The 17,095-nt window shown below is 43.3% G+C and overlaps 1 protein-coding gene across 1 annotated transcript in view; it reads left to right on the plus strand.

Annotated features, from left to right (window-relative positions):
- The first annotated feature begins 487 nt into the window (after nt 1-487).
- The window catches only part of tmtc1 (transmembrane O-mannosyltransferase targeting cadherins 1), a 160,195-nt gene continuing 143,587 nt past the window's right edge, over nt 488-17,095 (plus strand). Inside the window, exons 1-2 of the mRNA XM_043708866.1 lie at nt 488-511; nt 9,632-9,640. Coding sequence (XP_043564801.1) covers nt 488-511; nt 9,632-9,640 — 33 coding nt within the window. The remainder of the gene's footprint in view (nt 512-9,631; nt 9,641-17,095) is intronic.

Genomic DNA, 17,095 nt, shown 5'->3' on the forward strand with positions numbered 1-17,095 from the left:
TTTAAAAAGAAATTGCCTTCCCACCATTTTCACCAATGCCACATTATCTCTGGAGCATGCTCCCACGGCTAAGAGCTTCCTTGCTGTCCGTTAAGCGTGAGCTGCAAGAATGCTAAATATTAAGCAGCAACGAGACAGTTTAATTATTTTAATCATCTTGTTAATAATTATTTTCCACTGTGCAATGGCAGCTGTGTAGATCGAGGTTGGTGATTTAAAGCAGATGTTTTGGCTCTTATTGGTAGCAGCTAGTTTGCTATACTATGATGTAGATTCACTTTATGTATGCATAAGTTGTATGTTTATATTTTATTATTGCCAATGAATTGTTTTTTAGAGAATGCAATAGTTAAATGCTGCAGTTACAATATTCCCTGGTGAATGTGTTAAGACTTTACGAATTCTCCCAGTAGACAGAATGGCAGCGTGTCTGTGATCTGGCTAGCTGTCTGTGTAGCTGTGTCAAAGCCTTGCTAATCCTTCCGTAATGACAGGTGGCACATCCTGTTCAGTTTGCAGCATCATTCTAGTACCTGGTCAGATTTGGTGATGAGGCATTTTACAGTTGAACAGCTATTAGACTCCTGCTCGTGGTCCCGCCTGTTAAAATAAAGGCCCGTTTGGTCAAATATTGCTGCAAGTTTTCATTATTTGCGACACCACGCACAAAATTATTGAACACATTTATTGTTTTGTGAAAGAAGGGGATGAAAGAAATTATGACATCAGAAAATTGTGGCACTAATCTCACTGGCTCAAAACCCCGTCTCTGTTTTTATATAATGAGGCTGTATCTGTCTTTATCTTGTGGACTGGTTGAGTGTAAAACATGATAGCTTCCTGTTTTAGCTAGGCAGTTATGTTTGATATGCTGAGTGCAACCTTTAAAAATCTGACAACACCAGGTTATAGTCCAACAGGTTTCCAACTAGTGCTTCCAAATTAACCTGTTGGACCATAACCTGGTGTTGTGTGATTTTTAACTTTGTCCATCCCAGTCCAACACCGGCACCTTCACATCAGAGTGTAACTGTGACTGTTCTTTGTAGTGTACAGGTTGAAGAATATGTTTGCATAGTGTGTGACCGAAATGAAATGTTGCAACATCTGTAAGCTAGTCAGTGAAACACATATTGTTTGTGTTTGAGTAATTTTACTTGCAATTTTATGCATTATACTTGAGCAGTGTAAATGACTTAAATGTGAAACTTGATGCACTTTGCCTGTGTAAGATAGGGAGTGTACCAGCAGGGCATACAACAAAGCACAAAGAATAGAGAAGTATAAATAATAAGTAACACATTAGAAATTATAAACTGTGTTTGAAATGCACAGCACTGAAAGACAGGGACAAAATAGATTGGGTGGAGACCCTTTATCAGATTTTAAGCAGTACTAATCTCTCTAATATTATACATAGTCACTGGAGAGTAAAATAAAGTGTTGCCTATAATTACTCCTGTCCATCTGTTGTTCTCCATAATTTGGTGTCAGATATCCAGTCTTTTTGTGTCATACATTCCCTGAAGATATGGCATTTGTACAGCTGGTTTTGGACCTTATATCCTCTCTATGGTGGTATCCAGGGAGTGGATAGCCATGATTTTCAGGTGGCTGTAGTGTTGTCGTGTTGTTGAGGATGGAGGAGGTGTTATAGTGAGGGGCAGTTTGATTTAAAGATTGAATTATCCCTACAGATCAGGCAGGAAAATATAAGCAATGAAAGGATGAAATGTCACATGACACCTTAGGATTGACAGAATTAATGTGTGTTACTTAAAGAATTAAGTTGTGAAGTTAGTTTGTACCAACATGGATGAGCCCCCTTGATTACAGAAATGGTCAGACTGATTTCAAACTGGTAGAGTACTGATGTCCAACAACCACAATCATCTTCCTACGTGCCCGGTATGACTCCAACCAACAAAGTAATTTCATTGATTCTAGTTTTGGTTGGGGTTCCCTTGACGCTACACTCGGTCAAATGCAACCTTGATGTCAAGGGCTGTTACTCTCACCTCCCCTCTGGAATTCAGCTCTTTTGTCCATGTTTGAACTGAGGCTTGAATGAGGTCAGGAGCTCAATGGCCCTGGCAGAACCCAAACTGAGCATCACTGAGCAGGTTATTGCTGAGCAGGTGCTGCTTGATAGCACTGTTAATGACACCTTCCATCACTTTCCTGGTGAGCGAGAGTAGATTGCTGGGGTGGTAATTGGCCCAGTTGGATTTGTCCTACTTTCTGTGTACTTGGGAGATTCCATGTTGATGGGTTGATGTCAGTGTTGTCGATCAGCTGGCAGGATCTGGAGCTCAAATCTCCAATATTATTGCCAGAATGTTGTCAGGGCCCATAGCCTTTGCAGCATCCTGTCCTTCCAACCATTTCTTTGATGGAGTGAATTGAATTGGCTGGAGACTGGCACCTGTGATACTGGGGACCACTGGATGTTGCCAATCTAGATCATCCACTTGGCTATTCTGGCTGAAGATTGCTGCGAGTCCTTCAACTTGGACTCTTCCATCTTTGAGGATGGGAATGTTTATGGAGCCTTCTCCTCCAATGAATTGTTTAATTGCCCTTCACTATTCACGACTGGATGTATGCTGGTTACTCTTACCAACACTGTCATGAACCGATTCACCTGTGACAGGCAGATTGATGTGAGTGGCATGTTTCTGTCGTGCAAATTCTGTGCAAGTTTCAAAGGACAAAATATGGTCAATCCTCCATAATGCAGGTTATGGTTCATAGGTGAGGTGTCTCTACTTGCACTTCTCGGATATGCAGCAGTTTTTCAGTAACTCAGATTCAGTTATCTTTATTTTTGTTTATTATTGGTATCGCAACCCAATATCTACTCCAAGCCAAACAATTATGTATGGATTACTCTGGGGCTGTTTTCACTTTGAGTAATGGGACTGCACTGCTGTTGTAAAGATAAAATTCCCTACAGTGTGGAAACAGGCCCTTCGGCCCAACCAGTCCATACCGACTCTCCAAAGAGTAACCCACCCAGACCCATTTCCCTCTGACTAATGCACCTAACACTACGGGCAATTTAACATGGCCAATCCACCTGACCTGCACATCTTTGGACTGTGGAAGGAAACCGGAGCACCTGGAGGAAACCCATCCGGACACTGGGAGAATGTGCAAAGTCCACACAGACAGTCACCTGAGGCTGGAATCGAACATGGGACCCTGGTGCTGTGAGGCAGCAGTGCTAACCACTGAGCCGCCATGCCACTTAGGAACAGATTTAGCACAAAAGCACGTGTTCGTTCTGTTTCCAGTACTTTGGTGCTTTACCCCAACAAGAATTGATCTCGAAGGTAATCCTCTTGAGAGGAAGTGGTGAGACTGGCTAGTAGATTCCCACAGAAGGCTGTGGAAGCCAGTTCATTGAGTATTTTAAACCAGAGATAGATAGGTTCTTGATTGCCAAGATCAAAGGTTATGGGGAGAAAGTGGGAGGATGGGGTTGAAAAGCCTATCAGCCATGATTGAATGATGGAGCAGACTTGATGGGCCGAATGGCCGAATTTCTGCTCCCATATCTTATGCTCTTATTTGGCTATATGGAGCATTCAATGTAGAAATGGACTTAGTGTTTCTTGACGTTCTTGGCAGGTACTGTGCACTCTGATACAGATCCATCACCATCTTCATTGTGAAGTTTTCATCCTTATTTCCAAGTCCCTTGGCCTCATTCTTCCAACTCTGTAATCTTTGCCAGTCCTGTAATCCCAATTCTGGCCTCTCGCATATCCTTGAATTTTTTCTCTCTGTTATTGTTGGATGTCCCTTTTGTTGCCAAGCCCCTAAACTCTGTCTGTATATCTCCTTCTATATTATGTTTAAAGAGGAATTTTTTTTTAAACATGTATTGGAGCTGTCTATCTATGAGGAATGTGGGCTTATAGTGACATCTCTAATAACCTTTACTGAACCCTTTGGTTTACTTGGTCTGGTCAAATGTTTTTACAGCTCTCTGTGTCCATTGTTTTGTCAATTAAATCCTCTGCTCCGGGTCTGGATCCTAACATGAGAGTGAGCAAAGGTGGATGTGGCCAATCACATGATTAGATCTATATTTAAAAAAAGCTGTGAATGCAGAATTTTCCTGAATGTGAGATGGTACGTAACATAAAGTAAATTGCTCAGATCTGCAGGAATTGAAGGAAAGGGATTTTTAATATCGAAACCCTAACCTCTGCCTGGAGTTCCTTTCCTAAATTCTACTCTTCAAAATGCTACTTAAAAAGCAGGATTTTGATCACCTAATCTATTGGCAACTCCTCTCTCTGTTTGTTTGGCGTTGCTCCTGTGACACATCTCAGATCATTAAATGCCAGTGATTGTCTGTAAAGTTTACTGTTGCTGGGTCATAGGGTTGTACAGCACGGAAACAGACCCTTTGCTCCATCACATCCATGCCGATTAGATATCCTAAACTAATCGAGTCCCATTTGCCAGCACTTGGCCCATATTCCTTTAAACCCTTCCTGCTCATATACCCATCCAGATGCCTTCTAAATGTTGTTGTATTTTGTACCAGCCTCCACCACTTCCTCTTGCACCTCATTCCAAACACGCACCACCCTCTGCCTAAAAAAATTATCCCTCAGGTTCCTTTGAAATCTTTTCCCTCTCCCCTCTAGTTGTGGGCTCCCAATCCCTGGGAAAAGAGCTTGACTATTCATCTCATGATTTTATACACCTCTATTACCCCTCAGCCTCTGAAGCTCCAGGGAAAACAGCCCCAGCCTATTCAGTCTCTCCTTACAGCTCAAATCCTTCAACCCTGGCCACATCCTTGTCAATCTTTTCTGAACCCTTTCAAGTTTCAGCACTTGATAGGCTGGGGCTTTTTTCCCTGGAGCTATCAGCCTTTCCCTATAGCTCCAACCCTCTAATCCCTTCTCATTTTGATTAATACGTTATTTTCTAAAATCATTAGTGCCTATAAAACAGTTGTTGACGTGGATCATAAGGATGCCTGCAGGTTTTCTATTGTAGTGCCAGTAGGACTTTCCCAAGCCTGCCTTCAGTTACGAACACCCTAATGTTGCCAAAACTGCCCTTTCTGAAAAATGCAACACCCAAGAAAAGTTATTTAATCCATAAACTCAATTATTCCATTTTCAAACCTTCTCCTCTATTCCTTGTACTTTAAGAATATCTGGTCTCCTTCCTATTGGAAGGATGTTGTGAAACTTGAAAGGGTTCAGAAAAGATTGACAAGGATGTGGCCAGGGTTGAAGGATTTGAGCTATGGGGAGAGACTGAATAGGCTGGGGCTGTTTTCCCTGGAGCATTGGAGGCTGAGAGGTGACCTTTTATAGAGGTTTATAAAGTCATGAGGGGCATGGATAGGGTAAAAAGACAAAGTCTTTTCCCTGGGTGGGGAAGTCTAGAACTAGAGGGCATAAGTTTAGGGGTGAGAGGGGAAAGATATAAAAGAGACCTAAGAGGCAACTTTTTCACGCAGAGGGTGGTGCGTGTATGGAATGAGCTGCCAGAGGAAGTGGTGGAGGTGGGTAGAATTGCAACATTTAAAAGGCATCTGGATGGGTATGTGAATAGGAAGGGTTTAAAGGAATATGGGCCAAGTGCTAGAAAATAGAACCATATTAGGTTGGTCGACATGGATGAGTTGGACCGAAGGGTCTGTTTCTGTGCTGTACATCTCTATGACTCTATCGTTCTTGAGCAGGTTACCCAGAATGCAAGCCATTTTAATGTCTGTCAAGAATTGATAGAGACTTGCAAGAGCACACAGCCATGGAACTCACTCCCTGACAGGAATATGGCAGTTCCTTTAGATAAACTGAAGATGGGCATTAAGTGCTGTCCTAGCCATTGGTACTTTCATCCTGAAGAAGTTAAAACTCTTCAGCTTTTGATGCTGTCTGTAAGCCAGATGAGCGCGATTCTCTTCTACTGCTGCCCCAACTTTTTCACTTTGGAAAAAATTACATCATTGAAGCTTGATCATTTTGAGTTGAAAGGAGGGTAAGTTAAAATTGGGAGTGATTAATTGAAGAAAATTTAATTTTATTTAAATAATTGGATTGGGTTGTCTGAGGAGAGTTTGAGAGTCTCGATTAGAATTAGGTTTAATTGTCATGTGTACTCAAGTACCAGGATACAGGAGTACAGCAGAAAGTTTATAATGTTGCCATTCATGATACTACCTTAGGTGCAAGGTATAAAAGCTTGGGTAAAGAGTAGAAAAATAAAGTTAAAAGGTCAACATTATGGTTCTTGTCAGTATAAAGTAGTAAATAAGAAGTAACAAGTTCCAAACTACAGTCTTCCTTTCGCCATGGGTCTGCAGTTGCTCCTCACTGGCCTTCCCCACGACAGCTCGATTTCTCTTCCACTCTGAGCTTGATCTCTCGATCCCCCTTGCCTCTCGACACCCACAGCAGCCTTCTCTCTCATGTGACTTCACAGACAAGCTGTGTTTCTGATATGGCGGTTAGTGGGTTTAACTTGCAAGTTTTGGTGCTTTACAATTGGCTGCTGTGTCCCGGCGGCTAATCTCAGCAGGCAATTGGAAAGGTGGCACAGTTGCCTTTCTTTGGGTGACCTTGTGCACGGCCAAAGTGGATCGAAGGAGGGATTGCTCACCGGAACCTGCTGGTTTGCTTGAGCCTAAGATGCTAGTCATATGGATAACAATTAGAGCCAGAGAGTTTACAATATGGAAAAAGACCCTTCAGCCCATCTTGTCCACACCAATCATCAAGCACCTGTATAATCTATTGGCCCATGGCCTTGCAAGCAATGATGCGTCATGTGTCAATCTAACTACTACTTAAATGATTCCTGCCTCTACCACCCATTCTGATGTTGTGTTACAGATATCCACCACTTCCTAGCTGAACAAAAGCTTTGTTAAACCCCCTCTGAATTTTATGCCTTCTACCGTAAATCTATGCTCCCTGGTTGCTGATCCCTCTAGTAGGGGGAAAGGTTTCTTCCTATCTATGCCTCTCATAGTTTTGTATACCTCTATTGGTTATACTTGAAGGAAAACAATTCTAGCCTATCTGGTCTGTCTTCATAGCTGAAATGCTCCAGCCCAGGCAATATCTGGGTGAGTCTCTTCTGTACCCTCTCTAGGACAATCACATTTTCCTCAGAACTGCAGAGTCCTTTAGTTGCAGTCTAATTGATGCCTTACACAGTTCAATCATAACCTTCCCCATACGTTCAGATGAAGAGTCACTGGACTTGAAACATTAATTCTGCTTTCTTCCAAAGATGATGCCAGACCTGCTGAGTTTCACCAGAAATTTCAGCTTTTGTTTCCGATCTCCAGCATCCACAGTTCTTAGTTTTATCAGAACTGCGGTGCTTATGTATTCCATTCCTCAACTGATAAAGGTCAGTTCCCCCATACACTGCCTTAACCAGCTTTTTCAGCATAAAGCATCAAGGTCCCCCAGATCCTCTGTATTCCCCAGGGTTCTACCGTTCAACATTTACTGTGTTCCTTGTTAGCCCTCCCAAAATACGTCACCTCTCACTTTTCAGGATTCAATTCCATTTGCCATTGTTCAGTCCATCTGAACAGCCCATTTATATTGTCCTGTAGTTTCACACTTACATCCTTGTTATTGAGCATGCCACTAATTTTCAGGTTGTCTGGGAACTTACTGATCATGATTCCTACATTCACATCCAGGTCATTAATTTGCATTAAAAGCGTCAAGGGACCCAGCCTAGAGTCATAAGATATACCATTGGATGCAAGCTTCCAATTATAGGAACATCCTCTGACCTCGACCCTCTTTGCCTTCTGCCCCTAAGCCAAGTTTAGATCCAATTTGCCAAATTTCTTTGGGGCCTTAGCTTCTTGACTATTCTCTCAGATGAGACCTCATTGAAAGTTTTGACAAACTCCATGTTGACTATATCCATTGCATTACTTGCACCCGCATTTAGTCACCTGCCTGAAAATCTCAATGAAACCTGTCAGATATGATCTCCCCTTGACAAAGTCATGCTGACTACCCTTGATTATTGCATGCTTGTCCAAGCAGAGATTAATTATGACCTTCAGAAATGGTTGTGGTAGTTTTCTGACCCATTACGTTTTACTTTTGCTCATATAAGTTTAGTTGATCCATTTATTTATTTGTACGTTAGTGGTGTCTTGCTCATTACAGTGTTACTCATCTTCTGATGGCATTGAAGTGGGCCCAGTGTCACTCCACTGAGCCCATTCCTGGTTGTGCTTGTGGGAGGCTAGTCCGTATGTGTCTGTGTATATGGATGGGTTTAGGTGTGCATGTCAGTGTCGGTGGTGTAATTGGTCAATGTATTTGTATTTGTGTGTGTGTGGGTGGTCTGTGTATTTGTGTGTGTGTGTCTGCTCTTTGTAGTTTTTATAAATGACTTGGATGAGGAGATTGTGGGGTTGGTTAGTAAATTTGCAGATGACACAAAGGTTGGAAGTAGCGTCGGTAGTATAGAGGGCTCTGCAGGCTGCAGCGCAACATAGACAGGGTGCAGAGCTGGGCTGTGAAATAACATAGGGAGTTCAACCTGGATAAATGCGAAGTGATGCATTTTGGAAGGTTGAACTTGAGTGAGTGTGATTGAGTGAATGCGTGTGTGTGTGTGTGTGTGTGTGTGAGAGAGAGAGAATGCACCTGTAATAATTTTCTGGTTGTTCTGTTGGTGACGTAGCCATCCATTCTAATCCCATCGTTTATAATGAGGGTGCTAACTCTCTATTGGTGTGAGTGCAAGTCCCCTTCCAATACTTTCACCAACTGACTGTCCTTCCTCTGTGTCTGGATACTAGTACTTGATACTGGCCAGTCTATGTAAAAACTCCAAGTTATTCACTAACTTTATTACTGAAAATGCTTCCCAATTGAGATGGTAGGGTGTGTATTGTATGTTTGTAAAACTGAGCTGTTGGGTTAGGTTACGAAAGCAGATGGAACCAAGGTGAACGAATGGAGGTGAGGTGTAGATCATCTGTGATTTAACAGAACAGACTTGAAGGGCTGAATGGCTACATGCTGTTCTCTCTTTGCAGCCTTCCCAAGTGAAGTTATCAAGGAAGTGTCCCTCAACTTTCTGAATTCAAGTTACAAAGGGCAGAGAATCATGACCATGTGATTGCTGTAATCTTTGTGAATTGTTAACCGGTTCCAGTTCCCCTTTTCCCAGGTGATACCTGGCAATGTTTAAAGGGAGCTTGGTGAAAGCCAACAGAGTGGAACTTCCTAACCCAGCAAAGCCTAACGTGGTCTGGATTTGTAGGCGAGAGAGAAAGGAACTCCCTACAATCTGCAGTTGCAGAAAGATTTTTAAATTGACATTGTAACTGGAGGCTGTTTATTATTTTTTTCCCGCTAGTGAGCTAGTTCAGCTTTGCCATTTGACTACTGAGAGGATCTGCCTGTGTCACTTTCTCAAAGTCTTGTGACAGAGGCCAGCAATGTAAAGATAAGCTAGCGACTGTGGTGGCTCAGTGGGTAGCAGTGCTGCCTCACAGCGCCAGGGACCCAGCTTCGATTCTAGCCGACTGACTGTGTGGCATTTGCACATTCTCCCCATGTCTGCGTGAGTTTCCACCGGGTGCTCTGTTTTCCTCCCACAGTCCGAAGCTGTGCAGGTTAGGTGAATTGGCTATGGTAAACTGCCCATAGTGTTCAAGGATGTGTGGGTTAGGTGCATTTGGGAATGTGCTTAAAAGCCAGAAAGTGAGAGGAGGCATGGTCAAAGAAAAACTGGGCACATAGGTGCAGTACTCCCTCTGCATTGTGGGTAAGAACGTGATCATAAGGTGGGAGGCACTCTGTAGGACCGTGGATACTGTCTGACTCACTGGTCTCCAGAGTTTGTTGTTTTCAGTGCGGCCCTCTGTGTTGCTGTATGTGGCATAGATCTAGCTTATTCCTTGCTGCTGTACAGTGGCAGTCTCCAGATCCATCTTCCATCTTGTCTGGAGACTAAAAAGAGGCGCATTTGCAGGGGACATGATATAAAAGCCTGTACATACAGGGGGCATAAAAATATACCCAGTATCAGCCTCTTCCTGATGACCACTTCTGTGTACATCTGCATCATGCTGGGCATAGACCTTTTAGTACGCAAACACCAAGGGTCACTACGTACTGAGGTTCTACCTGTCCCCGGTGTTGTGAAGGATGGGGTCTGGTCACGTTGCTGCAGGGTACCCCAAATAGTTGCCACCTGTACAGAAGGAAAAAAACTTCAACCACAAGTCCATCAGACAGTACGTAATGTCCTCAAGGCTGTGTGGGAAATCAAGGTGATGACTCCACCTGGGTGGTGCCCTGAGCAGACTGTCAAAGTCACTTGGCAGAGCTGCCCATCGCCAGGAGTTTAAAAGTAGCACCAAGATGTAGCTTGGGTGATGGTGGGAGATGTCCTTCATGTCAGATGCTCCCTACTCACCCAGAGAACCCCTTCCTTCTCCCTTCAACTCCCTCAAATGGCTGTAAGTGGGGGAGGAGATTGTTTTGTGGAATATTCCTTTGGCAAGCGAGGTCTGGAGAGAGTGCAGCAGCTTTTGTCATGGCCAGTTCTGGGGAAGATCTGTGAATCAGGACTTGCTGCTCTCTGGCTGTTCCCGGGGGCAAACGTCAACTGCACCTGAAGTATTGTCCACTCTGTTGGTCTTCGGTTTTCCTGAATCTTCCTGGCCTTCCCGGAACGTGCTGGTCCTCCGATGCATAAAGTCCTCAATTGAATGTTGCACATTGGCATGTCCCAAGGCCCACGACTGTGTGCTGAGGGATGATGCCTTATAGGTTGTGGCAGCTGCTGTGGAGGCCCAGTGCAAAAGGCCCAAGTCCTTTCAGACATACTACACAGAGGGACTGGAAACATTCGAGTAAAACATGCCCCACAAGGAAAGTACATTGTGAAAACCAAGAGGATTGAAAATGCATTGAGACGCTTGATAGTAGGCAGTAATGCACTGAGAAATATTTCAATTCTACCGCACATTCTGTAATATCCCATTTGAAATCTTTTGTCCTGAGGTCATATACTTGATATAGAATGTGCTTTGTAAATATTAAGCCTATTACAGTCCAATTGAGTGGAGCATGCATCAGAGATAAATTGAATTTTATTGCAAATTCTGTAAGATTCATGTTGAAATATTTTTATAATATTTTGTTTATAATTTTTGAAAATGAAATTTGCTTTTACAAATTTTATCCATAAAGTATTATTATGAAGACCCTTTATATTTAATATTGCTTGGAGGACATCAGTTTTGAAAAGTGTTTGGCAATTTGATTTATTTCAAGTTTTATGCTTCCGTGGAAAGGAGGCTTTGAAATTTTACTGTGACCATTAGAAATTATTTTTTTAAGCAGCTGAAGAACCAGCTACCCAGCTGGTCTCACTCATTTCAGAAACGAAAACCCTCCTTAGTTCAGAATTAAGCCTATTTGTTCTTTTGATGGCATGACTGAAGAACATCTTAAGATTATAATTCCTGAGCAAGCTGTGTTTGTACGACTTCAGAGACACCGTGCCTGATGAGCAACTTGACCACGTCAACCAGAACATCACAGCAATAGATTCTGGAACATTCTACATTTTAGCCAATTGGTTATACTTGTAGAAAGTATAGCGTGTTTCTTTTTTTCAGAAAACCAGTCTCTGAGAAATATATTATTTGTTCTTTCTCATTTCCTGAAGCTTGCATGTGTATGTTTTGCAGATTTTCATTTTGTTTGCTCACAGACTGTGGCAATGCTGGCTGGGCTAGCATTTATTTTCCAACCCTAATTGCCCAGAGGGCAGTTAAAGGTCTGGAGTCCTATGGAGACCAGACTAGGTAAGGTTAATGGATTACCTTCCCGGACACACAACAGTGAACTACATTTTAAAAAAAATGACAATTGGCAGTAGTTACATGGTTGCTATTAGGCTATCTTCTGCACCACCACCCCCCCCCTCCCAATTTTGGACTTTTATTGATTAACAATTATACCATCTGCCATTTTAACCCTTGACCCCAGAACGTAAAACTGGGCTTTTGAATTACTCGTCCAGCAACATTACCATTCTACCACTGGGGAATGCAGATAGATAAGCATTTATATACCTGTATCATTGACTAAGTATGTTAATTGTGTAAAGCAGTTATTGCATTGTCATTAGATAAGTTTCTTGCTTCGATCATAAACCCATAATTTCTGTGCCTGTTCTTTGAAAAGACAATAGACAATAGGTGCAGGAGTAGGCCATTCTGCCCTTCGAGCCTGCACCACCATTCAATATGATCATGGCTGATCATCCTTAATCAGTATCCTGTTCCTGCCTTATCTCCATAACCCTTGATTCCACAATCCTTAAGAGCTCTATCCAACTCTTTCTTAAATGAATCCAGAGACTGGGCCTCCACTGCCCTCTGGGACAGAGCATTCCACACACTCACCACTCTCTGGGTGAAGAAGTTTCTCCTCATCTCTGTCATCTCTGTTCTGTGGAACTCATTGCTGTAGAAGGCTGCTGAAACCAAATCATTGAGTGTGCTTAAGACAGAGACAGATTGGTTCTTGATTAGCAAGAGGTCAAGGGTTACGGGGAGAAGGCCAGGAAAACAGGGTACTCAATCCCTCTTGTTATGAAGGCCAGCATGCTATTAGCCTTCTTCCCTACCTGCTGTACCTGCATGCTTACCTTCATTGACTGGTGTACAAGAACACCCAGATCTCTCTGTACTGCCCCTTTACCTAAATTGATTCCATTGAGGTAGTAATCTGCCTTCCTGTTCTTGCCACCAAAGTGGATAACCATACATTTATCCACATTAAACTGCAGCCGTTCTCTTTTGAAAAACAGCCAGGTTTCAACAACCACAACAGCTTGCATTTCAATAGCACCTTTTGACAGAATAAAATGCTCCACGGCGCTACACGGGAGTGTGGTCAGACACCAAAATGTGACTCTGTGAGCCAGATCTGGAGATAGTGGGATGGTTGATCTGCGGCTGTCGATCAAATGTCTGGACAAAGAGGTGGGCGTGAAGCAACACTTTAAAAGGAGCAGGGAGATGCAGTGAGGCTTGGGGAGGAATCTTTAGACTGTAGAGCCTTGTTGATGAAATCACGGCCATCCGTGTCAAGATGAAGAATACATAAGAATACCTAACGCTACAACTGGAGAAGCAGTGAGGTCCTCGAAGACAGTTGGACAAGAGACGATTTGGTCATTTGGCCCACTATCTCCCAGAGCCTGGTGTTTGCTTCTTTTTTCCAGCATATAATCAAAAAAATATTCCAAACCATAGCTTGCAGGGAAATATGAATCTCGATTGGGTAGCTTAGATTCCGAATCCTTTTCCAACTTCACAGAAATAACAGCTTTTCTGTCTTCAAAGATAATTCCCTGTTTTTTTTCCCCCCGATTTCCCATTCACACCTCACAACCCAGACAATGTCAGGAGATGGCTCACTCGCCAGGGTTTCCATGATCTCCGCAATGGTCCATCGTTTAATCTCTGTGACCTTTGTCCTAGTGTACGTTCAGGGGCTGGGCTTACACAACTGCTTGGCATTTGGTGGTTTAGCACGTGCATTCTCCAGCAGAGAGTGTGGTTACAACTGGAGTGCTGGTTTGTAGTCCTTGTTCCTCCACCCCCTTTTTAAAAGATGGAACTTAAGAATTGTAATCCTCACCCAGCTAGCTTAGTGGGCCATTGGGTTACTTGGACAGAGGCTGGGCACAGCACTGAATGGGTATGTGCTGGCCTGAGCAAGCTTCAGCTGCAGTGGCGATGGGGGAGTTGGCCTGGTGTCCCGGGTCGATACCCCCTGGAAAGGACAAATCACTGACAAGTAACTCTTGCAGGAAAGGTGCATTCGCATGGAGATTGGGTGAGACGTAATGTCCCACCATTCTGCGTCACAGTATCACATGGTTACCTTTATAACATGCAAACAGGCATCTGTAAACTGTACGATGATAGAGATGTATAAATGCTTATCCTTCTTAATTCCTCAGGGGGAAGCCATGGCAGAATGGTGATGTTGCTGGACTAGTAAACTAAAAGATGGGCCAATGGGCTGAGAAGTGGCAGATGGAGTTTAATCTAGATTAAATGTGAGGTGCTGCATTTTGGGAAAGCAAACCTTAGTGACCTTTTACATTTAATGGTAAGGACCTAGGGAGTGTTGCTGAACAAAGAGACCTTGGAGTGCAGGTTCATAGCTCCTTGAAAGTGGAGTCACAGGTAGATAGTAAAGAAGGCATTAAGTATGCATTTCTTTATTGGTCAGAGTATTGAGTACAGGAGTTGGGAGGTCATGTTGCGGCTGTACTAGGCCACTTTTGGAATATTGCATGCAATTCTGGTCTCCTTCCTATTGGAAAGATGTTGTAAAAAATTGAAAGGGGTCAGTAAACATTTACAAGGACGTTGCTAGGGTTGGAGGATTTGAGCTATAGGGAGAGGCTGAACAGACTAGGGCTGTTTTCTCTGGAGCATCGGAGGCTGAGGGGTGACTTTGTAGAGGTTTATAAAATCATGAGGGGCATGAATAGGATAAATAGACAAATTCTTTTCCCTGGGGTTGGGGAGTCCAGAACTAGAGGGCATAGGTTTAGGGTGAGAGGGGAAAGATATAAAAGAGACCTAAGAGGCAACTTTTTCACGCAGAGGGTGGTACGTGTATGGAATGATCTGCCAGAGGAAGTGATGGAAGTGAGTAGAATTGCAACATTTAAGAGGCATTTGGATGGGTATATGAATAGGAAGGGTTTAGAAGGATATGGGCCAGGTGCTGGCCGGTTGGACTAGATTGGTTTGGAGATGCCGGTGTTGGACTGGGATATCCCAACCCAATCTAGTCCAAAGTCCAAAGTCACAATCACAATCACCTGATGAAGGAGCGTCGCTCCGAAAGCTATTGTGCTTCCAATTAAACCTGTTGGACTGTAACCTGGTGTTGTGTGATTTTTAACTTTGGACTAGATTGGGTTGGGATATCTGGTCAGCATGGATGAGTTGGACCAAAGGGTCTGTTTCCGTGCTGTACATCTCTATGACTCTGTAAAAGCCCATGCCTATGTTCTGGGGTCAAAAGTTCATTCAATAATAACCTAGTATGAGGGAGAAAGAAAGCTAGCCTAATAGCAAGCACATGTCTACTGCCAAATATGGCAATTTTTAATAAATCTAGTTCACTGTTGTCCATCAGGGAAGGAAATGTGTCTTCTTATGTGGTCTGGCCTAGATGTGACTCCAGCTGCCCTCTGGGAAATTAGGGTTTGAGAATAAATGCTGACCCAGCTAGCATTCCCCCCGGGCTATGAATGAACAAAAGAAAAATCCCCAAAACATGTACATGCAAGCTTCAGGAAAAGAGAAATAAAACAAAAATTCCTAGAGATTGGCTTTCTGGGGGGAAAAAAACCTATATTTTTTTTCCTTCAAGAATAACCAGTTGGCCAAAATGTAGAATGATCCAGCCTGTATAAAGCCAATGGTGCAGGTATTAAATGGTTGGATAGAAGAGAGAGGAGAACAGGAGAGGCCAAAGTATAGTTACCCACCTCCTCTTTGCTATTGATATTCCCCATCGTTTCCCCATAGGAAAATGGTAGGGGTCCAAAGACTAGGAGATCCATCAACTCTGACCCACTCTCATGATGGTTGCACCTTTGTAAGAAGGCATTTCCTGAAAACTAGAGAAACCCAGGGATCAACAGCTGGCTTAGTGGATAACTGCCTTTAGAAGGGAGAAATATTCCAGAGCAACATTCAACCTGAAGTTTGTGACCCTAGACTTCTGTCCTCCAGATACTGTACCAGTTGGACATTGTCCAAAGAAAATGCTGTGGAAAGAAGAGACACTGAACCAATGCACAGTATTAGTACAGCATTTATCATAAAGAGTTTGCAAATATGTTGTTTGAATGACACAAAGCTTGCTCTCTCTGTGTTGCAACAAATGTCATGATTCCCATCTTCTGACTGTGCACCAGTTAGTGATGTGCTGAGTCTGGGGGGATGTGGGAGAGTGATTATAAGCTGGCTACTTCAAATTAAATAGGAGTAAGTGAGGACTGCAGATGCTGGAGTCAGAGTCAGCTGTGCTTTTCCATCACCACACTCTTTGACTACTTCAAATTAACGTGTGCCAGGCTGGTGTTTGGTTCCAGTTATAAAAAATAAATCTGAAAGCCCCTGGGTGAGTCTGTTTCTGACGCTGGTCAGAGCAGTCGGGAGCTGCAGCCCTGCCCCTTTCCCTGTGCTGGGTGTCTGAATGTCAGCAGCCGCTTTTCTTTTTAACCAGAGGGTTTGGAAACTTAGACAATTTTGTGACATGTTTTTACAACAGGGCGTGTGGGTGTGCTAACTGAGACAATCCGCTCTGTCAGCTGGTGATAGATCCAGAAAGCTCACACTTTCACATCCAGTCACCACCAGCCCATCCTGAGCCCCTCCCAATAGCATTATGGGTGTGGATAGACTCCCACTTCCCCCTTTAGCTGGGATTCCCGGTATGGATGGATTCCCACTCCCCCTTTTACCCGTGATTCCTGGTGTGGATAGACTCCCACTCCCCCCTTTAGCTGGGATTCCCGGTATGGATGGATTCCCACTCCCCCCTTTTACCCGTGATTCCTGGTGTGGGTAGACTCCCACTCCCTTTCCCCAAGATCCTCCTGTGATGAAATACTCCCACTTGCATCCCTTGACAGTTGACTCTAACAAATATTATATGATTAAATTACAATGGTGAGTGGTTTAAGCATTGGACAGTAGTTTACACACCAGAGAGCTTGTGGACTCATGGTGTTTTCAGCATTTAAATTTGTTTAATTTTATTTAGTTTAGCTCCAAGAATTGAATTGAATTGAATTGAATTTATTGTCACGTGTACCAAGGCACCGAGAAAACTTTGTCTTGTGAGCAGTACAGGCACATCACAGAGTTAAGTAGTGTAGATAAGTAAATAATAGGTAAACAGCGGCAAAAACAAAAACCCAGGTACAGGCGAATGTTAAGAGTTTGAGAGTCCATTCAGTATTCTAACAACAGTAGGGTAGAAACTGTTTCGAAGCCGGCTGG

Source organism: Chiloscyllium plagiosum, chromosome 19 (assembly GCF_004010195.1).
Source record: "Chiloscyllium plagiosum isolate BGI_BamShark_2017 chromosome 19, ASM401019v2, whole genome shotgun sequence".
NCBI classification, from domain to species: domain Eukaryota; kingdom Metazoa; phylum Chordata; class Chondrichthyes; order Orectolobiformes; family Hemiscylliidae; genus Chiloscyllium; species Chiloscyllium plagiosum.